General features: G+C 44.5%; 1 protein-coding gene across 1 annotated transcript in view; it reads left to right on the forward strand.

Moving 5' to 3' along the window:
- The window catches only part of RCC1L (RCC1 like), a 109593-nt gene that overhangs the window by 22257 nt on the left and 60665 nt on the right, over positions 1-26671 (forward strand). Inside the window, exons 5-6 of the mRNA XM_069226912.1 lie at positions 14649-14700; positions 19789-19873. Coding sequence (XP_069083013.1) covers positions 14649-14700; positions 19789-19873 — 137 coding nt within the window. The remainder of the gene's footprint in view (positions 1-14648; positions 14701-19788; positions 19874-26671) is intronic.

Below are 26671 nucleotides of genomic sequence, written 5' to 3' on the forward strand. Positions count from 1 at the left end.
TGCCCTGCCTCTAACGCCTAAGTGACCCCCGGATCCCTCCATTGCTTCCTATAGCAAACCCAACGCCAACTTTGCACACTGCACCTGGCCGCCCCTGTGCCGCTGAGGGTGTGTGTTGTGCGCCTGTTTGTGTCCGCCCTCCCCAGTGCTCAACCCCCCCCCCCCCCCCAGGTCTGCTCCACGAGGATGCAGATACATACCTACTAGCAGACCGGAACCGGAGCACCACTGTTCTCCGTATGCGCATAGGGTTTTGGGCCCTCCTTTGACCTCTGCACCTGACTGGCCCTGTGTTCCTGGTGTGGTGACTTTGGGGTTGCTTTGAACCCCCAACGGTGGGCTGCCTATGCCCAGGAAACTGAACTTGTAAGTCCTTTACCTACCTCAGGAATGTAACCATACTTACCTCCCCCAGGAACTGTTGATTTTTGCAGTGTCCACTTTTAAAATAGCTTATTGACATTTTATCATACACTGTGTGTACTACTGCTTTAATTCAAAGTTCCTTACTTACCTGTGTGGAGTACCTTGCATTTTATGTGTTTACTTCAAATCTTGAATCTTGTGGTTCTAAAATAAATTAAAAAAATATATTTTTCTATATAAAAACTATTGGCCTAGAGTTAAGTTCTTGAGTGTGTGTTCCTCATTTATTGCTTGTGTGTGTACAACAGATGCTTAACACTACCCTCTGATAAGCCTACTGCTCGACCACAGTACCACAAAATAGAGAATTAGTATTATCTAATTTTGCCACTATCAACCTCTAAGGGGGACCCTTGGACTCTGTGCACACTATGTCTCACTTTGAGATAGTATATACAGAGCCAACTTCCTACAAATACGATTACATGAGAAGAGCCTCTTTTAGGATGCAGCCTCTTATTGGCTGTAAGCTCTTCTGATTGCATTGGTGAAAATCTTCTCCAAGCTTTGTTTCTATTTTGGTAAACTGGACTTTTTGAAATACGATAAACATGCAAAGACCATGTTGACTTAAAACCTTACCGTGCTTTCCAAAACACAGGTCTAATATTGAGTCATCTGATGTCTGATATATTTCAAATGAACATCAGAACCATTTTTTGGACCTTGTGTTTTGGGAGAGGAGTACCTGATCCCTCAACCACTAACCACAATTCTTGTTAATTCACTAAAGTCACTAAATTAACCTGATCTCAGTTTTCTGGTATCAATGGAACAAACTAGACAGGCTTAACTTGGAGGCAATGTGTAAAGTATTTATAGTACCAGTACAGTAAAACAGTCAAAACACAAAAAAAAAAAAACCCACCAAATGAATGTAGAAAATAGATAAATCTAAATGAATAAAATGGCACCACCAAAACATCAGAAATCCAATAAAGGGAACACGTGATATGAATTTTTAAAGTTTTAAGTTCAGAATTGGTCAAAAAGCATTAAGTGCCTACCACAGTCATCTTGTTGTGATTGACCAGTACCTAGACGCAAGTTAAAGCCGACTGAGATGGAGGGCGTGTTGAGTACAGCAACCAGGTTTGATCTTGTTGGCTGTTATCCCTGTGGACTTAGTCTCTGAAATGGAAGTCAAAAATCATCAGCGGGGTCTGTGGCCGAAGATGGCTTCATGACATCTGATATCTGCTGGGAGATATCCTGGTGAAGCTGTTGACTTTTGGAAGGATAACTCAAAGTGGGAGAAATCTGAATTTCACACCCAGGAAAGAACCCTTCCTGAATGATAACTTTTGACACCTTCTGCAGGTGAAGATTTCTATGTTTTGGACTTTGTAACTTTTTTTGAAGCTTAGAATTTTTGAAGCAAGGCTGTAGGCTGTGGCTGAAGAGGGCTCCAGATATCTTCTCCATGAGGTCCCACTGTATTGGATTTGCTGCTATGGAAAAGCTCAGAGCTGGAACAACCTGAATTTTTAGCCCAGTGGCAACACACCTTGGCAGGTTAGAGCTGATCCTGTGGAATTCTCTGGAGCCAATATGTTCCTAAGTACCTGGTTTCATGATATGTTAAGAGGAGTACACTTGGACACAGTTAACGGACTCAGCTCGGGGCTGCCCTTCGGGTGGTTAAGGCTCATTCTTGTAGAAGCATCTAGCAGGGTCCAGGTGAGGTCTGCTTGGAGCTGGGCAGTTGCAGGAAAGAACCACTTCTAGCTTGTAGGCTCCTTGGCTTGAACAGAAAGTAAGCATTATGACTTTGTGGATTCCACTTCTTTGTCTTGGGTGCTAGATAGGGGAAGAGCAAGTTCAGTCTTTTAGGCTTTTCTCAGGTCTCGCCCATCAACATACCCCGCCGAAGTCACATCTCCCCTCACCTAAAGGAACTCCACTGGCTCCCGGTAGACAAGAGGATCACCTTCAAACTCCTGACCCACGCTCACAAGGCACTTCACAACACCGGACCCTCCTACCTCAACACCAGACTCAACTTCTACACTCCAACACGTCAACTCCGATCCGCCAACCTCGCCCTCGCACCCCGAATCCAGCGCAAGACATCCGGCGGCAGATCCTTCTCCTTCCTCGCCGCCAAGACCTGGAACTCTCTCCCCACATCTCTTCGCCAGACCCAGGACCTCCTCGCATTCAGAAGGCTCCTCAAGACCTGGCTCTTCGACCGCTAAACCAGCAGCGCTCCCCCCCCCCCCCCCCCCCCCCTCAGCGCCTCGAAACCCTGACGGGTACATAGCGCGCTTTATAAATACTATGATTGATTGATTGATTGATTGATCAGGTTCAGTCCTCCTCTCCAGTTGTGTTCTGAGGAGGCTACTGTGTGTGAGATAATTATGCCTGGCAGTAGCCTGTGAGGGTGGAGGGGTGACGCAAGGGTCCGCCATAACTAATAGATAAAAGTTCCCAGGAGTACCCAAACCACTTTTGCAGCATTTTCTGTGTGTCCTATAGCAAACAATCCCACAATGCCCATTGCTGGCTAAATCCGAGATGGTGATACTCTTTTACCTTTGTGCAGAGCCTGTATTGCCACCCAGAGGTGTGGCCAGGGAAATGAGCAGCATCTCCTCTGGTCACTCTATTTTTGTAAAAAAAAATTTTGGGACAGAATTTAAACATATTTTTATTGAATTTTACATTACAGATCTGGGTACCTTGTCAATTACAAGAGTTAACAGGATTTGAACGATCTGATGTCTTTTTTTACACACAAACAAAGCAAAGTAAAATTAACACAACTTAGGTCTTATTCCCTTCACATTATCCTTGTATGCGGCTGGTGAGTCTAATTTTTAGGTGTGTGGTGTCCCCTTGTGTGGCTGTTTAGTTCTACTGTTCCCTGTTGGCTTTACATGATTTGTGTGGAGTAGTGTGGGGTACTGGTTAGCTCCTGCTGTGTTACTATATAGAGTTTGCGTTGTGTGTGTCCAGAGTGTTTTCTGTGTGCTTATTGACTGACTTAGGCAGCAGCGACTGCGGGTGCGGGGGAGAACGCGTTCTGGTCTGACCTTATCTGTCGCTATTAGTTGCTTTAGTTGTGTTAAAAGTGTCCTAGTGCTGTTTGACTGTGGCTAGCACTGTGGGATTGCCATGCTCATGGTGGCTTCTTGTCGTTTTTAGCCTCTACTCTCGCCACTAATATTTCCCAGGCTTCACACCCTGTATGATGTTGGCTCTCCCGCGCTAGTTTCCTCAGTAACTGGTGTTCGGTGCAGGAGCAGTGCAGCGTTAGGGTGTGCCATGTTTTCAAATCGGGAGCTTTAGATGCCTTCCAATTCATGGCTATCAATCTTTTGTACATCACATATGCTAGATCTGCAAACTTATGTAGGTGTCTATGTGACTTATCTCTTGTTCTCAGCCCTAATAAACAGGACTTGGGGTCGACCGTCATTGCAATACCCGTCAACTCTGTAATTATTTCCACCACTTCGCTCCACTCCTTTTGTAATTTAGGACATTCCCAGACCATGTGAAAGAAATGTGCGAGTGGGGCATTACATCTAGGGCAAGTTGGATCCAAGCCCGGGAACATGTCTTTGATCCTGGCTGGTGAGAGGTATGTTTGGTGTGTGTAATTGAATTGTGTGTAGCGGAATCTGGGGTTTCTTGAAACCCCTTTGGTGTGGTGCAGGACATTCGGCCAGTCCTCTTGGGATATCGAGTCCGGTAGGACAGCGTTCCACCTCTCCCTCACTTTCTCTAGGTTAGGATCAGAGGGCTTGTTGAGAATTTTGTACAGGTTTGTTACTACTTTTATTGGTTCGTCATATTGCAGCATGTGGTGTAGTGTGGGAGAGATCGCTGGCTCTCGTTCTCCCGCCGCCCATGTCTTTTTGATTGAGTGACATAGTGCATGGTAAGCTAAAAATTGCCCTGGGCCAACTTCTGTAAGGGTTTGTATAGATTCGAAAGTCATCAGCCTCCCTTCCTCGAAGCAATCTCCTACTAGTTGTATGCCCACCTCTGCCCAGGTCGTGAGTGGGCGCGGACCGGCCGTAGTCCACCCAGGGATCAGCTCCAGTGGGACGAGCGGGGAGTATGGGAGTGTTTTCTGCTGTTTTAGTACATACCTCCACCAGCATGAATGTGCCACCCCCATGAATATGTTAACGGGCGCGTTTTTTTTTTATTTATTTGATAGCCATGTAAGCAGTGGCTCTCCCTGCAGTCGGGCCAGCAGCCATTTAGATTCCGCAAGCGCAGGCCTGTGTATCCAATTTAGTACCCACTGTAGCTGTGCTGCCGCGTGATAATGTTCGAAATTGGGGGCTCCCAGTCCCCTTGCACTAATTGGGCGCTGCAGTGCGGAGAGTGCCACACGTGCTCTGCCCCCTCCCCATATCAGCTGCAGCAAAACTGCATTCAAGTTTTGGAAAAAGCTTTTGGGGACAGTGATAGGTAGTGCCGCAAAGTAGTATAGCAACCTAGGCAATACCAACATGTTCGCTATCGCCACCCTTCCCAGGGGCAACAGTGGTAGTTTGTCCCAGAAGCGCAGCGATCCCTTTATAGCGGTCAATGCTCTCCCTAGATTGCCATCTCCGAGGTCCTCGGTTTTATGGCATATATTAACCCCTAGGTACTTAAACGTGTTGAAGCACCACTTCAGGCGTCCCCCCAGGGCATTTTCTCTTGTTGACTGGGGCCATCTCGTCAGTGGGAATGCGCATGATTTTTCCCAGTTCACCACTAGACCCGATATCCCCCCGTATTCGGACAGAAGCGATATCACCAATGGCATTACCTCGCTCCCTTTATGCACATATATTAATGCGTCATCCACATACAGTGATATGGCGCTATATGTCCCATTTCTGAGTATTCCCCAGCTGTCTTTCATTACACGTATCCGGGTCGCCAGTGGTTCCATCGCCATGGCGAATAACAGGGGAGAGAGGGGGCAACCCTGTCTGGTGCCCCTAGCGATCGGGAAGCTGTCGGATACAACCCCTCCTGTTTTAACCCTAGCTTGCGGCTTGGTGTACAATGTCTGTACCCAGCGTATGTAGTTAGGGCCAATTCCCATGTCCTGCATGGTGGCAAACGGAAATTCCCACTCTAGCGTATCGAATGCCTTTTCAGTATCTAATGAGAGTACCATCTCTTCATGTGCGTCCGGTGGGGTGTCCCCGATGACGCTCAACAGTCTCCGGATATTAAGGAAAGTATTGCGTCTAGGGATGAATCAATTTTGGTCGTCGTGTATCAAGGTGTGTATAATAAGTGCTAACCTGTTGGCCTGTATTTTGCCTAGTATTTTGCAGTCCAGATTTAGAAGCAAGAGTGGTCTGTAAGATTTGACATCTGTGGGATCGCGCCCTTGCTTGGGGAAGACCACTAACATTGCCTCTCTTTGCGTTGGGGGCAAAATTTTGTTGGACCATGCTTCATTGAATACTTTTAACAAATGTACCTTTAAACTGGCCGAGTGAGCAGAGTAATATTCTATTGGGAGGCCATCTGTGCCTGGCACTTTATTTCTGGGCATCTGTGCTAACGCTAATTCCAACTCCCCGAGTGACAGAGGGGCCTCCAGCGTCTCCCTATCTGCCCGTGACAGTAGAGCCAGCGGTGAACTTGCGAGGAAAAGCTCAAGTTGTTGGGCTGTGCATCTCGTACGACTAGTGTAAAGATTTGTGTAGTAATACGTGAATGCCCCATTTATTTCTTCTTGCGTGATGGCCAGCGTGTCCACGCCTACTCTAATAGCCCCTATGGGAGACCGCTGGCGGTCCTCGCGAAGGAGCCACGCCAGCAGCCTACTCGATCTGTCTCCCTCTGTTTGCAACCACATTAAGTGGTATTTGTGATTGTGGTGGCGTAATCGGGTGTCTGCTTCATTATATTTTGTGTGCGCTTCATTATATTTTGTGTGCGCTTCTTTCAGCCTTATGTAAGGAGTATCATTGCGTGCCACTGCTATTTCCATTACTCTAAATTCCTTTTCCAGTTTGCTGACCTTCGCATGTAGGGTGCGTCTTACTCCCCAAGTGGTTGAGATGCAATGGCCTCTTATTACTGCCTTATGCGCTTCCCATTCTATTGCTCTTGAGTCTGTGGAATCTGAATTAATTTCCCAGTACTGTCTCAGTGTTATTTTCAGTCCCTCTGCAAATGCCTGATCTTGTAGAGCTTCAACCTGTAGCCGCCAGGAAGGGATTACTGTGCGTTTCCGGCCCCAATTCACTGTAATTCTAAGCGGCTAATGATCTGATAGTGTCTTAGCTAAGTATTCTGCGCTGCCGATCGAGGCGCTAATATCTTGGGTTCCTCATATTATGTCTATTCTGGTATGTACCTTATGGGGTATTGAATAAAATGAGTATTCCCTTTGTTGTGGGTGTTTCAAGCACCACAAATCGTGAAGCCCCATGTCGCCCGCCCATGTCAACAGAGGACCTCTAGCAGATCTATTTGTTGCTGCTTTCGGGTGTATATTCGACCTGTCTATCGCTACATTCGGTGTACTATTAAAGTCCCCACCCCATATGGCCGGAGTATCGGGATTTACCAGCAGTGCTGGTGTGAGAGTGCCCAAGAATTCAGCTACCGCATTATTGGGGGCGTATATCCCGATTAACGCTAGTTGTCTCCCGTCTAGTTGCCCCTCTAGTACTACGTATCTGCCCCCTTCGTCTATCCTGCTGGAGGACTGAACATAAGGAACTCCACCCGCTATCCATACCATAACTCCTCTGGCAAAGGCCGAGTATGTTGTGCCTATGACCTGGCCTCCCCATTTCCCGCGTATCTCTTGTAAGTCTGTCTCCAGTAAGTGGGTTTCTTGTAGAATAGCAATGTGCACTCCCTGCCGTTTGAGGTATGCATGCACCCGAGATCTTTTGCTTGGTGCCCCCAGGCCCCTCACGTTCCACGTAATAATGTCATATTGGTGTGCGGAGTGATTAGCATTTCGAGCCATGGAGGGATATGTGTAGTAACTGCTTGTGCCCTACTGCGGGCTACCATGCCCTTCTGAGCTCCGCCCATTCCTATCTGTTGGATTGGTGTGCCTAATAACCGCCGCATTAATCCCTGCATGTAGGGTTTACCCACAACGTATGGTTTAACTATTACCCCCCCTCTTCCCTCCCCAACTAATTCCCTAACCCAACTATAAACTCATGTTACTCTACTCAACATCTAAACCTGTATCCGTATGGATATCTATGGGGAGGTATTCAGCATCCAGGTGTGGCTCTTGTACGGAGCTCACATCTTTCCGCAGTACTAGTCTGCATGTGCCTGTAGGCGCCCCCGGAGTGTCCAATTCCCCCCCACCCCCCGAACCGCTAGGTGGCAATAGTCCAAGTTTTCACCAAGGGGTTGCAAATTATTTAAAGGATAATCGTGGGTGGAGGTTGCAGCCTCCTTCATGAGAGTTTGCACCCGAGTGTCCTGTGCCGGCTCTCCAGTTGGTCCCTCAGTTCGATAGGAGAGACGGCTTAATAACTTGCAATTATAGTTCATCCGCCGATCTAGGGTGATCTTCGGGCCTTTTAACCCTTCTGTTAGTGTAGAGTCTGAACTGGCCGAGTCGGACTCCGGGCTGTCTGTGGGGGGGCGGCTGAAGCGCCCCAAAAGAGTTCTGTGTGTGCAGGGGAGTTTCCTGCAAAACTTTTGCTCTTTCTTCTGCCGCCTGTTTTACGGTGGGTTGCCCTTTCGGTCGTTTTCTGGAGCGCTTCCGAGATGAGGGGGTGAGCCATTCCTCTGCGTCCCCCGTGAGTGTGCAAGGCCCTTGGCATGTAGCCACGTCCAGGCGTCTTCCAGTGAGGTGAATACATGTGTGCGATCGTCTGAGGTCCCTCTAAGTTTGGCCGGGAACAATAGAGCGTATTTGATATTGTGCTCGCGAAGGCATTGCTTAATGTTTGTGTAGGAGTTGCGTAGTTTCTGTACCTCCTGCGTAAAATCTGGGTTGGCGTTGATGACTGCATCCTCGTGTCTGAATGGGCCTTTGCTACGGAATTGCTGCATTATTGCATCTCCATCTCTGTAATTTAAGAATCTAGCTATCAGCGGTCTGGGCGGTTGGCCAGGAACCGGCGGCCTCCCCGGCACTCTATGCGCCCTTTCCACAGAGAAGAACTTTGATGGGGCCCTGTTCAGCACGTCTTTGAGTAGCCATTATTCTAGGAATATTTCCAAACTCTGCTCTGGTAGTTTCTCGGAGAACCCTAAAAAGCGTACGTTATTGCAGCGGGATCTACCTTCCACTTCTTCAGCTCGACGCCATAAGATCTTCACCTCCGCGTCCAAGCGTTGGATCTGTTTTTGGTTATCCATGGCCATAGGGGTTAGGTCATTCTACACCTCTTCTGCTGATTTCACTCTCTCCGCTAACTTGCGGTGGTCCACTCTAAGTAAATTCAGATCTTGCGATACCGTGTCTATTCTATTCTCCAAGGAGGATTTAGTGTCCATGATTGCCTGCAGTACTTTTTCAAATTGCGTGGAGTGGGCTTGGAGCGTGTTTTCCAGTGATTGTAGGGTTGGTATTAACTGATGATCGCTGGGTGCCGGTCCTTGTGTGTTTCGATCTTGGCTCTTCGCGGACCTGGATTTACTGGCCATGTTGCTTCACTGTGGGTCAGCTTACGGTGTGCGGGGCGACTTGAGTGTGTGCTGCTTAAATGACAATTTTACTTTCGATTCGCTCGCCCCTCTATACAGGTGATATTTTTGTTTGGCTCAAAAATGTTGGCATTCCCCGCCAGGTAGGGAACCCTTCCTCCAATTTGGGGGGAGGGGGGAGAGACAGGCGCCCGCAGCAGGCAGAGGGCAACGGCGGGGGAGGGGAAGGCCTCACTCCTCGCTCCTCCACCCGGATTCTTAGCGGGGCCCGTGCGGTCTTCTCCCCCACTGGGTGATGAAGCGCAGGGAAGGGGTCCACCTTTATAGTCCAGGGGGAGGTTGCGCCCCTTTTTTCCTCTTTCCGGGCACAGGCGGGGGCTCGTCGCAGCCCAGCCCACGAGCACGCGCGGCTGAGCCAAGCTCCCCTTCAGTAGGTTATTTTTCCCCCCACTTTGCAGGCATTGCGACCACCGTCAGCAGCCCCATGGTGGCGCGCAGCTCCAGCGCTCCACGTGCTTCACCGGCTGCAGTGCGCCGAAGCGCGCACCGCACGGTCTCAGTCCCCGACCGGCGCGGGGGTGGGAGCAAGGGTGGGGAGGAAAAGGAGCAGAGCCGCGATCCGTCCCGGGTCCTCCGGGTCAGGGGCCGCCACCCCAGCACGCCCACTCACCGCCTCCCGTCACAGCCGGTCAAATCCGTAAGGAGCGGCGCGCTCCTCCCGGGCCTCCGCAGGTTCCTGTCGATGCCGGAGCAGCTTCGTGGAGCAGCCGCCGCCAGCACAGTGTTGTCTGCGGCACCTCCTGGTTCCGCAGCAGAGCGCCGGCTCCTCCAGGTCGGATCCTGTGTCCGCGGGTGTCCGGGAGCACTCCGAGGGCACCTATCAGGATGAATCTGGTGAGCTCGGCACGGAGCTCACACCTTACGCGTACTTCCCGGCCGCCATTTTAGCTCCTCCCCCCTCCTCTGGTCACTCTAAACCATTTCTGGGGGTAGTTCCTCTCCATTGGTCCCTGCTTGACTGAGGGAACAAAGAATATCCCTGCTGAAGTGTCAAGTAACATTTGCCTGCAACAGGGATAGGCCTTGTCGAAGTTAATCAAGTTCCTGACCAAAGAACAAATGTTCATCCGGCCAGAGTATCAGAAACGCCTCCTGTCACCCAGTCTTTTGTCCTATGCTGATAAGCTTTCACTCCTTCCTTCACAAAGGGCTATTTGTCTGCCAAGTGACAGTTGAAGCTCATGCAAATGGGCCTCTAGAGGCTTTAGGCAGGGGAAAAGTTACTTTCTAAAAGTACATTTTCTTTAATAGTTAAAAATTGATATTACCATTATTTTTTTATTGGATTTGGAATAACTATTAAAGACAGTCTATAAATTATATTTCTGTTTCCTAACCAAAATTTGCACTATTAAATATAATCATGTAATCAAGTATTTTCCTATGTAACAAACATTGCTACAGTGGAAATCCGTTTTTTTGCTTTTGCACAGTTTAACATTAAACTTATACATATCATAAGTTTATATACCACACACACTGCCTTTTGAGCAGTAAGGCCCACTTACGGGTGACTTATCAATATTTAAAAGGAAGGTTTAGGTGGAAAGGGTTTGCTTTAATAGGCCGAATTTGCAGTTTTCAAACTGCATAACCAGGCTATAAATGGTAGGCCTGCAGTCTTGTTTTCACTGTCACTGAAATGGGTGCTGCAGCTCACTAGAGGCAATAACTTACAGGACCTGGCTACACTTTCTACCATGTAATAGGGACTTATAGGTAAGCTAAATATGCCGGTTAGGGGTATACCAATTTCATCATGTTGAAAGGGATACTTTACCTACACAGAGTTTCATACCCAACAAAAACAGTTGAGGCAAAAATCTGGGGGGTACACCACACAAAATATAGTCATTTCCTACACTACTGTTAAAAAGTGCTTTGGCTCAAAGATCATTGGTCAGTCTTGCTTTACACTAATGAGTTTGTTTTCTTCCTCTTAGTCTCATAAAGGATTTCAGAAACTTTCTCTGGCCACTTTGCATTTTGCTGCTTTCAATGGTCTATACAATAACTTAAACAAAAGCATTGACAATCAAATTTGTTACGGATCCGCTTAAAGACATCTAAGTTCAACTATTTGTATCTACTCCTAACTAGTATCTGGTTTGAGGGGATGGGGGCACATGGAATGCACTAGTGAATGAGAGCATTGAATATACCAATCCCAGTATGACAATTTTACCATAAATTGCAAAGGTTCAACTATGCCTTTGATGAGATTTTATGTGATCAGTGTATCTCCAGTTGCCATTGCCCTATATTGAGCAGTAATGAGTCTTGCTAGCTTAAATTATAATCTTCATAGGCTAGTCCCCCCACCCCCAGCCTATGTTTTATGCTGTGAATCTGTGCTCTGGAGCCTTAAAAGTTGGCCTTGTGTTTTGACTAAAACTCTGCATTTTAAACCTGGATTCCTTTACCGGTCAAATATGGTTTGGGTATAATAGTATGTTTCATTGTGACACTTGGTTAAGCTGGCAACTTGGACCTAATCTTATAGCCTAAAGGGAGCTCAATTTGCCCAATATTTTAGGCTGAAGGACAACCTAAACACTTTTCTTGAAAAAGCATTGAAGGCTCATTTTTTGGATACAAGAGCTATCCCATCTGTAATACAACCCCTGAACAACTGGGTCTGAGACTGCAGACTCGAAGCTTATACAGCAAAGTTGTAGAAGGTCTTAGTTCCATATCTAAAAGAGACATGCCAAAGGTATACTGGTTTAAAAAAACGTCAGGAAACAGTCTGTTTTTTTAAAAGGTTTTTTGAAGGTCAGTAGTGCAAACCACAAACCGGACACCTGTTGATGGGCCAGAATCTAAAAAGATGGCTGCATTAGAGATGGATACATAGCTGGCTCTTTAAGCTAGTAATGGCCTGATAGATCGATTTCCTTCCTGACATGCGATCTGTGTGTATAAATGGGTAACAGAAATATGCAGTTTATACCAATATTTAAGTCTAACTATAGAGAGCTTCAAAATGTGTATTGTCCGCAGAGCCTAAAAAAGATGGTTTATGGCTTATTTTTCTTTAGCATTAAATAGCGACTCTATGAAAATTCTCTGTAGTTGGAATCCGAGTGCATCTTTGGGACCCTTCATATTGGTCACCTATTTAGATGTTGCTTTGACAATGCATGTCTGTCTCTTTGAGACCTTCTTTTTCTATCAGTGTGTTTAGAGACTGCCTATTACTTACTATTGGTTGGCTTCAATATCCCTCATTAGCTTTTTTCTTAATGGTTAGCTACTGTAGGCTTTCTTCCTCTTGATGTTTTTGTCCCTCCCCTGGATCATAGATGTATCACTTGTGTACTTCATCTTCCTCTGTGTTCCTCACCTGTCTGTATGCTTGCCCCCACCCACCCTTCTTCCTCCCATTGTCCGAGTCGGCTTGCTCCCATCCTCCCCCATCCTGTTGTCTGTTTCAGCTTTCTCCCAAACTCCCCCTTCGTGTTGTCTGTGTTGCTTCCTTGCACCCACCCTCTGCCTCCTGTTGTTCATGTTGTAAACTTGCTCCCACCCTCCTGTTGTCCATGTTGACGCCTTGCTCCCATCCTCCCCTCTCCCATTGTCCGTGTTGCCTCCCTGCTTTTGTTCGTTACCCCCCTCCCGTTGTGCCTGTTGCCACCAGCGCCCACCCGCTCTTCTGTTGTGCTTGTTGCTCCCTACCCTCCGTAACGAAAAAAGCACTATGATGGGGGCACTGCTGACTGAGTCATAGCGGTGTTTTTTTCCCTGCCCTTCCTCCTTTGCCCCTGTTATCTTCCTGGCATAAAAAAACAATATAATGCCGACACTTCCGGCTTAGTCATAGTGCTTCCCCCCCCCCCCCCCCCCACACCGGCAAACACTCCATTTGTCTGTCTCCCCCTCCTCCATGTTGCCTCCTGCCCCACACACCCTCCTTCCAGTCATAACAAGCATTTGCAATGCACTGAATCTCGCATTTGCTTGAGTTAGAGTTATCAGTGTTGTAAATTCCTAATAGGACTTTTCTTGCCACATAAATTAAATTGAAAAGTATCCACAGGACTTTTCTTGCCACATAAGTTGAAATGAAAAGTAAAACAGTTGACATAAGCGAGCCGAACCAAAGCGCCATGAGCATGAGTGCTAAGGAGAGACAGAAAAGGAAAGAGAAGTTTGTTTACAGTCAAACGTCTCAGCAGTCATGCAATTATCCATCTAACAAGTTGCACAATTATCCATGTAACAGGGGCAGTCTGCAAGGCGGGAACAATACCTCCCAAAGGAGGGACAAACGGAAAGCATTTACCAATGAAAACAAAGGATTTCTGAAAGGCACACCAACGAATTAGTGAAAGTGATGGGAGTGCGGTGGGTGTGGTTAAAAGCCCACAATACTCACACCAGGTCAAAGCGCTTGCGCGCTCGAAATAAAAAAACACTATGATGCGGCCAGCTCTAGCCATGTCAAAGCTCTGTTCTTTTTTTGTAACTTCCATCCATTGTGCACCTCAGCCGCACTGCTAAAAAATAAAATTGAAAAAGCCAATGTGATGTTGAGGCGAGACCTATTGTCTTTACCAATACTTGTTAAATATTTGACCTTGTAACCTCAGTACTGAAGGACCTGATTCATATAGTAACCTTCCATCATGTTTTTCATGAAGTGCTGCCGTTTTTAGTTTGATCTAATAAAGCATAACCATGGCTAATCATGCACACGTTCAGTTCATTGTAGTGTGTAATAGCTCATTTATTACTTCATTCATTTTTTTACTGTGTTTTTACCTTGATTGGCCTCATCAATGAAAGTAAAACGCAGATTGTAATTCGAGGGTATGATAAAATATGTATTGCAAACAGCATTTGTGGTTGAGAACTCTGGGCAGCGTTCCAATTGTGCTACTGGCTGAAAAGTGCACGCCAACCACCTTCAACAATCTATTATGACCAGGCTGCCATGTTAAGTACTAACCCAGTCCTTCAGTTTTATCACCTCAAAACAATACTACTCAAAAACAAGAGTACGAAAGACTTAATTCACTGTACAAGTAAGCTTTCACGAATGCAAAGAAAAGCATTACTTGAAAAAAGAGTAGCAGCTGAAAGGACTGCTCTTGGTGGTTAGAGAAAGACTGTTTGGAGGTGGGCCCAGACAGGAAAGCAAAGGAGAGGGAATATGGAGAACCGAGCAGAGCACACAAGGGGAAATATCGGCAAAAAGTTGAGAAAACATAAGAAGACAAGTGTACTCGGTTTAAATAAATGTCAGCCAGCGTACAAGAACACAAAAACGGTACTGAGGAAAAAGAGAAGAGGAAATGAAAAATAGAAAAAGTGGAAGGGGAGGCAAAAATGTTCGAGGTTACTGAATTTACTGGCAGAGTCTGTGAAAGACATTTGTACAGAAGGGGTATGCTTCTCGGCGGAGGAAATGTGCGGTCGTAACAAAAATAGATTCTGAGCACTGCTATCTTGCAGATATCTATGCAGGCCTAATGTTTCAAAAAAAGTTGTCAGACTTGTGCGATGCCGAATTAATTATATGTATTTTCTTTTGTCACTGTTTTTCTTGGTAGTGAAAGTCAACTTATTCACAAACTGCAGAACTTTGACAGCAAAATTACCCAGGTAAGGAAACCTTTTTTCAACTGAAAATTGTATACCAGATAATGCCAATATGCTTGATTCAGTTGTATGCAGTGGTCTTGTTTTGCAAAGCCTTTTCAGCGAGTGGTGGTGTCTTATTTCCAACATATGTGCAACTTATTCCTTCATTTTCAGGATTAAAACCCAATCGCAGATAAATCTTAGTCACCCAGACCCCTTTGTCTGTACTGTAGATTTAACTGTTGCAAATCATTGGTAAGACCTCCTTTTGCAGTACTGTGAGCTTGACTGGAGTCCTTTCTTTGGGGGTACATTGGCTATTGGTGCAATCCATAAACATAGTTGTTAAGATAATACAGGCCTATTACTACCAATCAAATAAGACCGAATTTAGTAACAACCTGTGTCTACTGTGGAAAAACGGGGATGTAAGTAGATCATTGAAAAACATCACAGATATGGGATTCTAACATAAAAAGTGTTCATTTTTATGTAGAAATTAACTTCTAAAGCAAATGTCTAGGATATGCTGGTTGGGATGGGTAGACCTGAGACCAGTACAAGTAGAAATGTTACACTTCTGGCAACTGAAGACCACTTGGGTGATATGCATTTTAATAGATTGCGCTAGGGAATGCAGGCTGAAGTTTCCCCTTATGCCTAAATGAAGGCAAAAGAGTCAATATTGCACCTTGTAACAGGAGACATTACTTACTCACATTGCACCACAGTGATGCCTGTATCTGATGGACACCTTTGGAAGGGGCGCAAGTAGATTGGACCCATCCTCCTCTTCCTGACAGCCAGTTGGTGTAGTTACGCACATGTTACATTATGCATTGCTGCCATATATTGAGGACAATCCGGCTTTATCATTGGTAAAATCAGTAGTCTGGGAAAGTGGAGCAGTCTGAAAAAGCCAGGACAGTTCACATATTCATTGCGTTGGTGGTGAAATGGAAATAGGATTTTGTGTACAGTGGCTGGACTGGAATCTGACACAGACTACGAGGGAATGGCTTCCTTGTTTGTAGGACGGGTCAGAACCAGTGTTCGATGTTTTCCCCCCTCTCTGCATGTGTGTAACGGGGCTGTGTGCGCTCAGGCCAAGGGCAAAGAACTGTGTGAACTACCTAAGCAAGTGTAGCACACTGGCCACCAAAATCAGTGGTGTTTACCGTTCTGAAGATTAGTTTGAAAAAAGTCAGTGCACATTGGTGTATTTATGCTGCACGCAATAGTCCTTTTTAAGTCACTTGTTCTAATGTAATTACACTACAGAACTAAATTAAAGCATCGTGCAGATCGTGAATGCACAATGTACTCCAGAAGCGCAGTAGATAAATAAACAACAAACATAAAAGCTCATATGTGTCTGGAAATGTACTTTCTTAATAGTGATGTGAATGGTGACCCACTAAAGAGACCGTGTGTAAAGTACAATGTACTTACCTATGCTGAAACGTCACGTGATCTAGAGAAAATGCCTACTCTTATGGAAAACATGTCTATGTATCAACAAAAGATAGTTTTACATACATTGGTTGTAAATTAATTTAAACTCCTATTAACAGTGCTTATCTTAAATCCATGATTCAGTAAGGCTCTTTCTGGCATATGTTGGGCAACAGCTGGCCACAATTTTGCGATCTCCTGGTCACAGATCCTGATCAGACTATGATACTGACATCTGATAAAGCAAAACAGTATCTGCTTCCTCAGTGAACTCTATCCCTTAGCCCATTGTGATAGATACCTTTCAAGTCAGTGCCGATATTTCAGCTGATGGCACGAACCAGACTTGGGTTTGTAGTGCCTCATCGTTTCATGCCTAGTTTCTTTACACCAGCACTGTAACTGGGGGAAAATGACCAAGAGCTCAGCACAACTCTGGTATGATAATTTGAAGATACATTCTCAAAGAGCTGAAACAGTTAAATGAATTATCCCCAAATATGGTGTTTTCATTACATGATGCGGTGTTTGCTTGTAAAGCACTTTGGCAAATCTGTGGCTGCTTGATAGGGCTGGGAGAGAGCAGTAGGATGGAGGAGGCAACAGGAAAACAGAAAGTGCAAAGAGGAAAGAAGAAAAATAGGTACTAATATGGAATGCTTATTTGTCTAGTGTCATGTGGTCCTAAGTCTATCTTCAAGTGCTGCAAGGGACCAGAAAAGGGTTGTTAGGTTTAACAGGCCCCCCTGGTGGGGTGGGCCCGAAGGGATCCCACGGGGAGCGCCACACTCTGGCCAAAAGAAGCATTATGCAGATAACAGTGACTTGTTTTAAGCAGAAAAACATTTATTTCATTTTTAAAAAGGTAACAGAACTTAACTGCAGTGTTTAAATAAGTCTAGACACATTTAAACATTGCCAACTCAATAAAAATAATTGTGGAAAATTTGGAGTGAGTGCCCATTTATTTTTGTTTTCCACTGGAGGCGTGGCATTAAAAAGTTTGAAAACCACTATACCAGGTCCAAGGCTGCTTCAAACTGCCATGTGGAGAACATTATAGGAAAGAGGGGAACACAAGACCAGGGGTTAGGAGCCATCCAGCACTTTGAAGCAACGTTTGGGTGAAGTATGCTCTGTACAAATAACCAGCATGATTTTTCCCCTCTCTCGTTTTCCTATCCTTTCTTTTGCATTTGTGTTTTCTCGTAGTGCTTTGAAGCAGCCTTGGAGTGTAATAACAGCACATTAGATAATGACAATGAAAGAGATCATCACCATAGTCATTGATATTCTCTTCCATATATTATACAAATATATGGAAGGAAAAACAAGTTCTAAAACACCTTTAACACATTATAATCAAATGTAATGAAACCCCCGCCCCCTACCTAAATACCATAATTGAAACAACAAGACAGGATCTTATAAATGTGCATATTCAGTGTTATAAGTTATGACCTAAAACCGTCATTAATGAAGTCATTCCCCATAGTATATCCCTCATTCTTGATCTGAAGAGCAGCAATGTGAAATGTGTCAAGCAAAGCTACTAAAAGAAATTTTAAAAAAACTGACTGGTACAAAAGAGGAAACATGAGCATTCAGCACCATCTATACTCAAATTAAACAATGCTCACCTCCCTGCCCTTCTGACTTATTTCAAGGGTCCGCATCTTCATCTGCAATGCACTGTGAAGCTGTAAAATCTGGGTTTTACAGTGTTGCACACAGAAGCTAAATCTCACCAAATTCAGTAGAAATGGAATCTTGCTATGTCAGTAGAAAAGATTTCTGTAGAAAATAAATCTTGCTAATTTTACTAGGAAAGGAGTACTTCTGTCAAAAGGAATTGCTTCCACTCAAGGCAGCACAAAGGAGAAAATAGCACACATTGTTGAAATGGCAGCCATTCATCCTTTAAGATGATGGGCCGGCGTACCGTTTCAGTGAGATAGTGAGTGCTGCAAAACGTTACGTGGCATGTAGGCTAAAGGAAACACCTGAGCTATACTTTGGGGTTTCGGAGAGGTGCACAAAGGTCCAGACACGTCTTGTGTAAGGCATGTTCTATCTGCAACCTAAACGTAATTAGGATGTTGATTTCAGTTAGGAGTTTGATGCTGTTATAACCCTTTATTAAAAACAAGCATTGGTAAAGCCAATAGCTCTTGCCTGTGGGCGAACTATTGGCTTTGGCAATCAGGTAGGTGTGGGTAATGCTGGGGGTAGGTAATCAGACTGTTAGAGGGTAGAAAAACAGGATGCGGGCAGATGAGGTAAGAAAAAAAAAAAAAAGGTGCTATTACGTGGACAATGTGTACCGCGTCGTATCGTTTTTTAAAACAAGGTAGAGTGAGGAACTGCTCTGGGATGTGACGAACGATCTTGCGACCGAGGAAATACTTTGAAAAGAGCAAGCAGCTCGTGTAGGGTAGGTGTAACTGAGCAGTCCTATTGGTGTGGCGCTCTGATTCAGTAGCAAAGGCAAAATTAATTTCTCCAGTTCAAATAAGAGTACCATTGTACAAAGCATAAGCGTTTCTTACCCATCATTAAAAAGGTATATATTTAGACATATATTTGCACAGTATGAGTTACAATACATTATCAATCTAACCGCTTCATATAAAACATATCTATTTTACATCAGATAACGCTGCTTAATTGTGTTTATTTTTGTAGCAGTTCAAAATGCAAGTGAAAATCTGGACGAGCATTTCCCTTTTGTCGTGGCCCATGGAATGCCTTAGAATGACTGCAAGCGTCGGTAACATTATTCTTTCTTTTATCATCAGTAATGTTGACGATGATAAACAGCTCAGTACATTTGTCCGCGATCGTCGCAGCCAGAAGTGACGTGTATTATGACCGGGTACAGGCCGGCTGGCTCAATTCCTTTGTAAGCAGCAAGCACTGTTAAATTGGAGAGGTGGCCAGGTTCGAATCTCTGCATTGGCTCAAAAACATATGAGTTGAGCAAATCACCTAATTGCCCTGTGAAAACATTCCTGTTAAGCACTCCAGTACCTTTGGGTAGAGTTTGCGCTAAAGGGGAAATAAGTACACAGGGAGGGAGTGGGGGAGTGGAGGAGTGGGAGAGGCTGCAGTGCCTTATGAACTCCTGGGAAACCTGGCAAAACAACATTGAAATGAAAATTTACCAAGCAATGGAGCAGGAGGTTCAGCCGCAATTATGAACAAGCTGAAAGAAAAAAGGCAGAACAAAGACAACAAAGGGACCATAGAAAAGCAAGATTATACAAGGGGCGCTACAAGGTACCAATGAGAAACTATGGGTGTGGACAAAGCCCACAGAGGAGATACATCATGTCTCTAGAGACAGCAAATGCGCGCTGCCTAGGCTCGACCTAAAAATAAGACTGCAACGAATACCCTTGTATCTGGTTATTGTATCAAGTAGCAAGGGTGGATTTGCAATAAAAGATAGAAAAAAGTGCCTGATACTGCTTTAGGACTGATTGATTGGCTGGTGGTTCTGTTTCTGTGGTGTCAATAAAGGACCAAACCGATAATACACCAGTACCTTTCATTTTTGTCACTCTTTTAAATAAACGTTATTACACGTGCTACAATGTGGATGTTCTGTGGTCATGTGCTCACTTTGTTTTATTTTAATTTATATCTTTGCAGATTTCCTGCGGACAAGACCACAGTCTGTTCAGAACGGAGAAAGGCGAGATCTATGCATGCGGATGGGGTGCAGATGGACAAACAGGTTTGAGTTTCATAGTAAAGGCAAACCAGCAACCCTTCCCTTTACCAGCCCCCCTTAAATTAATTTAATTTCCTTATATTGTTTAGTAGAGTGTGAATGCAGCTTTGAACACAATAAACATGGATATGTTTTCCCATAGAGACATATTCCTTAATTGTGAGGCAGCCTTTCGTTGTTTTGACTGTAATATATTATTATTTTCTGTAAATACCTGCAGAGGTATTCCAATTTATTCTGTTTTATTATTTCGGATAATTGGTAATTACATCCAAAAGCAATACGGATAATTGGCAATTACATCCTAAAGCAATAATGTTGCTGTGGTACATTGGTGCCCTCCCAAGATAGTGTGAAGGAACTAGGCTTCACAGTTGGTCATGTTAAACCTTTCATGGATCTTTTTCCATTATTTCGATTTGGGATTAGTACAAGGCTTTGGGTTTGAGAAAGAGGAATCATCCGCTACCACAGTGAGACCTGCATCTAAGTATACAAGATATTCCAGCGTGTATATATGATTTATTATTGCTTTTACTGTTATGGTAAGTACTCTGTGCAATACAGTAAGCTGCAAGCACAGCCAGCATGGATCACAGTATTTCCAAAATAATAAGAAGCACACGCCAGCAAAAGCTGACAATTTTGGGGAATTGGCAATTTCCCTGGAATTCCATGCTGTTTATAGGCAGGTATATGCAGTGCTTTTTGGAGGTATAAGTAATCCCCCAATACTTTGCCCAGTGGAGAAACTCCTATGCCTCCAGTGACATTTGGGGGCGTTTCATTCACCCTTCCCACACTGAAAAGGGATTTACTGTAGCCCTTGCCCGGAATAAACCTCTGACCATTTCTAGAGTGGGAACATTTGGGAGAAGTTTGTGAGTGACCACAAACCGTGGTACTTGTGCATAATCATAAATTGTCAAGGCGGATTATAAATTGAACGTCCATCCCTTGTGTGAAATACATAAAATTAAAGTGCAATTTTATTCTCACATTTTCTGTTCTTTGCCATCCACTAATTTTCACAGGCTGTGTTTGGAATAGCTGTTGCTGGAAAAACCTTTGTTCCTAGGCAGACTTTTTCTTTAGCTCTGTTTTTGATATTTTAGAATGATTACCTCACTTCGATGAATATGCCCAGGCTGGAAGCTTTAAAATTACGAGGCTGCACTGTGTGTGGATGTTGCTGATTTATCATGGTTTCTTCATTGCCAGTTCCTTTTTTGACTTTCACTAGGATTGCTCCACTATGATTAGTTCAACACCCCTGGCTTTGTGAGACTCCCAAACCTCATGTGTATAAATGCTGCTGAGCTCTGACAATGCAACTTCAAGTTTGGTTGTTCCCACAACAGGATTACATCCCTATCACATGTTTGCATGTTGTGGGCTAATTGGGTTTTACATAATACATTTTTGTGTGGTGCAGTGATCCGTATCATTTTAACCATAGCAACTTAGTGATGCAGTGGTTGGTGTCTACTGTATCTCAGTCCTCAGCTCTTTCTTTGCTCTCCTTGAGATAGTGTCTTTATCTGGGATCCTTTAGAATCCTCTGTCACATATCATGTAAAGGCGAGACTGTAAGACTATTCAGTTCTACCTTCTTGAGTGCTGTTTGTGGTCAATGGTAGTACTTTGCGATGGAGTAGCTGGTTCTTGACTCTCACTCTCCCTTGAAAGGAGTCTCAAGTTCTTTGCTGTCTGAGATCCCCTGGTATTCATGTGTAGCTGTTGCTTGGTGCTGACAATGAAGACTACATTTTATTTAGTCTCCAGCTCTCTTATGCTTTTGTGCTGCAGTAAGGATTGTGTCCGATGGGGTGTCCAAACACAAAGTCATGTAAATTCACACACAAGCTGTAACGTTGGGTGTAGGCTTTTCCTATCTTGGAGAAACACCAACCCTGCTCATAAAATTACTTGTGCAAAGAGCAGCTGTTAGCTCCCCTCACTGTGAGTGATGGTATTTTGTTTATGCCTTGTGTGCCCGAAAAGTAGCCTCATTCAGTGCCAGTTGTGGGCTGTGCCCCTTTTTTAAAAATATATTTTTTTCCATAGAAAAAAAAAAAAATTGTGAGGACTTAGCAGCTCTCTAGAGGCTGCTACCAGATCCTCGAGGACACTTGCAGTGAACAGCGTACCGCATGCTCAGTGCAGGTAGCAATCATCTTTACATGGGCTTTATACCCAATCAGAGTTATACGCCTGTGCATGTATACTCATACACATACACAGACGGCAATCTTTTAATGTTTTTTCAAATATTTACCAAAACTATTGCTGCTGGTGTATGCACCTGCATCGACCATCCTTGAATGGTTTGCATTGAAGTATAACAGAAATCATTTGAATCTGACTATTCATGTGTGTACCTGTATGCAATGCATGAGAGTCTATCATTTAATAACGTTTGTTAAACTATATACCAAAAACTCTCCTAGATAGCTTCCTGTGTGTATGTGGGGAGAGGGATTTGAAATGGTTTTTGATTGAGTACAACAAAAACTATTAAAAGAAAGTCGTCCTCTGCAGATGTGCCCACTCAATCTTGGAAAGATTTTTGTTACACTTTATAAACATTCAAAGGAAATTAGCATTCTTAAAGCAAATAGCTCGCCAGCCAAAGCCAGACCTAATTGCTTTGCCAGTGCTTATTTCAGTGATGGTGTTGCCTTTTAGATCAAATGCTAGGTTTGTGATTTTTTTCAGTGGCAAATAGTATCCTTGTGAAGATAAATTATTTCACCTTCTTGCTCCTGTGTAGGCTGTTACATGTTGCATCCAATTCAATTTCTCTCTGTGTTTTGTTATGCTGCAATTTATATACAATGGCATTAGACATTGTGTATACTAAGGCAGGAAGTATCCATTATGGGGGAGTTAAATACAATAGTAGCTTTATATACTATGTGAGGGTTATGTACAATGGGATGGTTGTCTATGTGTAGGCCATTTTGTTTAACCTTTTTCGTTTTTTTTTGTTTTGTTCAAAAAGGGCCACAAACAATAGGTCTCCTTGTCTTTGCTCTTCCCCTCATGCACACCAGTAAATAAAAAAAGAAACTAAGCAAAATATAAGACGTTTCTATAATTACAATACAGCCTGTAACTGTGACAAAAAAGGAATTGCCTTTAGCTGATCAGGAAGTGACAGGTGCTTTAGGGCATGGTCTTATTTATGGGGCACCGATTCAGAGAGCTGCAGCAAATCACGCTGTGCGTGGTACCTGCTGTTACCACATGTAGGAGTTAGAGTTGAGCAGCAAATATTGTGCACCTGCAATTTTCCCCTGATAAATTTTGTCAAGTCAATACCACCGAAATTCACCAGTGGTAAAATGTCCAGTAAATAACACCAAAATCTGCATATTCAGCACCATTTGTTGAACAAAACAAATAACAGGTGCTATTTATTCCACCTGAGAACTTTGCAAACCTGCTGTGTTAGATTTTATTTGGTGTACTGGTAATCAGGACCTCTGTACCTTGTGTGCTTCTATTGCTCCCTCCTCTGAGTGCAAATTGTAATCTTGTGAATGAGCGTAAATGTACAGTGCTCTCTGTAAGGAACTTGGCTTTTTGTAGGGTCCACCCTCACATTTTGATAACTTTAAACAAATGCTGGTCTCAGTGCCAGTGCTCTGACCCTTTAAAAGGCATATGTCTAGTTGGCTCACCCATCATAGCATAACTTCCCTAGTATGTGGTACCAAGGGCACCAGAGCCTGCGAGTTAAATGCCCCTCTTGGGCTACGAAATTGGTTGTTCCACCACAACTTTGACAAGGTAAAACATGAGACGCAGACTGACATTGCAGGCTGGCAGAGCAGTTTCTTAAGCTGCTAACTTTACTGTTCCATTTAAAGTAATGGCAAAGTCCAAACTTTCCTTTTTAGGTTGAGCCTAGACAGCGCGTGCGCTGTCGCTCAGCGACCTGTTGTAAAAGGTTTGTGAGATTCCGCTCCACCCAGTCATTGTGATTTTTGTATGACAGTGTCCTTTAAAAATCCTTGCTTGCTACTGGGAAATCTTACTTTTTGTCCCACCTTTTTTTCTTTTTTACCTCCTAGGAGATCTGACCAACTACTATCTAAATACACTGCTCCTGATTTTAAGATGTGTTGAGGGACTACTTTGATCTTTCATCTGGAGCACTGGAGAGAAGTGCTTATCTTTCTGAGCTGTGCTGTAAATGGGGCTATAAATCTTAGTCTTATCTGGTCACATTTGCTGTGCATTCCAAGACTTTCCTCCCTTCCCAATGGGAAGGCTCTATGTACGCACAGCTGGTCCCCATGCCTTTCCATTTCGAGCGTAAGCGAACACAAGCCTGTAAATCCTGTCACAGTGTCGCTATCATGTTTCACCTTCACACACCTTTCATTTGATTAGCACGGTGCCCTACAGCTGCTCCCTCAGCGCTCAGGAGGCCGGGTGATTCCTTCACTCCGATTGAGCGTGCATTTTACACCTTGAATACATCCCCCATCACGGTAGGAAAAACACTGCACAAAGAACCAGATGACTAACGCCTCTGCATCATTTTCTGTAGAAGTTTATTAAATGGAGCAGAAATATGCTGTTTGTGTTGTGATCACTCCTTCACGGCAAGGGACATTGTATATCATAATCGTACAGCGTACTAGGAGTCTGGAGGTTTAGTGTGGCACCCTCTGGGATTAAAACTGGCTGGAAAGAGAAGTAATCTTGGTTTGGTTGACGATTGCTTGTAGCAGAATTGGTGAAGTGTTTTTGGTCAAGTTATTCAATGGCTGCGGTGGCTCGGAAACTGTACGCTGGTTTTGGATTGGATGGGGAATCCCTGCCAACTGCTTCTCAACATTGGTTCCTGCGGGTATGTGACTGCGCATTACATAGGTACCAGATACAATTGCAGTACAGAAATACGCGCTCTGCCTCCTCTAATCCATTCTTCCCGGGCCATCCTACCTGGCTCTATCTAGTTCTTGCACTTGTTTTCCTTAAAATCCTGATGGGCTGGGCAGGGATGGTAGCTTCCTCAGTCTCCCTGACCCCCAAACTCCTCCAGTAACCTTTGCCTCCCCCCCCCCAACACAGGAACAGTATTTAAGACAGAAGGAGGTGGCTTGTTTTATTACTCCTTTCCTGTGAAATCTGAAACTAATGCCTAGTTTAGTCTTGTCATCACCTTCTTTTCTTTGTAGTACAAAGTATTCTAATCATAAAGATTTTCTGGATACTTTTGTTTTGTTTCTTGTGATCCTTCCAACCCTTGGATTTTCTTCAGTCGCAGTTAACAGCATTGTGGTGGGCCTCTGAATAACTTATTATATCTAAAGTGTTGTGTAATGTGTTTTCTTTTTGGTAGGTATCACTTATGTTTCAATATGCGTTGGAGTTGCAGACACGCTTTGCAGTATAGTCTGTCCAAGAAATGAGAACCATATTCTTAAATATATTTTTCTGGCATAGTAGAGGGTCCTGAAAAACCTATAACGGTTTGCAATGGAGTATAATCAATAACCTAGAGCACACGTTTGCTACTTAGAGTTACTGGTGCTGTTCTATTAAAGGTATTGTGCAAGTGTGGAGTGGTGCAGGTACTTCCATTGTGAAATTAAATGAGTGCAGTAGCTCACAAGTAAAAGCTCTGAGTGCGATACAGTTGCTCTATCCAGGTGTTGCAACGGGAGATATGGTTGAAGCGGTGATGGTCCAAGATCACGGACTACTCTGACTGTCCCAAAGATTACTGTGTACACAGTCGGTTCGTAAACTGAATATAGACATCATCCCTTGTACAGCGAAGCCCCAGATCAAAAGCAGCATAGAGAAATCGATAATTATACATACAACATAGTTACTAGCATAGTGATAGCCGGGCTTCTGGAACGCGTTCCCTCAAGGAATATAACGTGCCACTCTCGTTCTTGCCCTCATGGCTTGTACAGGGATTGCTACTCATCAGCCTGACTGCAAGTTTAACAAGCTCACTCATACCATGTGTAATACCACTGGTGCAGCACACCGGGGCCCAGAGGCATAAAGGGTCCACTAAACTCTGGCTATTATTGTATTTCACAGTTCAAACAGCAGCCAGGGTTCTCATTTCCTTCTTTGTACAAGGGCCCATGACACGCTGGCTACGCGCTGAACCGCTTGTGCGGGACTACATATTCCAGACCCCTTTTGGCCCCTGGAGGCAGCCATCTTGGGGACTAGCTGCTCACAGTCGTGACCACTAATGAGCGCTAGAAAGCACGGGCAAATCACAGCTGCACGGGACACATGCGGGCAAGGCCTGGGCCAAGGGTGTGTGTATCCACGCCCGGAAGAGGCTGGGCTGGGCTCACTCTCTTGTTTTTTTCTTTTTCCTTTTCCTGTATAGTCACTGAATGTTGTCTCATATAGTACAGAAAGTGGTGTGCAAAGTAGGGCATGCAATAAAGTGTGCTACAGGGCCTTAACTAGCCTACCATTGGTAGCGGGCTATATTTGGTTAGAAAGCAGCCATGGGCAAGAAGAGGGTAGCCTGCAGTAAGACCCCAATAGGATGCAATTCTACAACCATTGATTCCTTTTTGGCGCGAGCAGTTAGTGTTGTCCCCAAGGAGATTGATTTGGCAGAGAGGCGTTTCCTTGGGCTGCGCAGGTTCCCCCTACACTGCTATTATAGGGACGCCAGATGTAGAAACTGAGATAGGAGGGCAGGCTATCAGCAACTTAAACTGCCTCATCCCTTTAATTAGTTCAGATGCCTTTATGGTCAGTAGTATGGCATCTAATCCTCATGTGTAGCACCCAAATCGA

This window comes from Pleurodeles waltl, chromosome 3_2, assembly GCF_031143425.1.
Source record: "Pleurodeles waltl isolate 20211129_DDA chromosome 3_2, aPleWal1.hap1.20221129, whole genome shotgun sequence".
NCBI lineage: Eukaryota > Metazoa > Chordata > Amphibia > Caudata > Salamandridae > Pleurodeles > Pleurodeles waltl.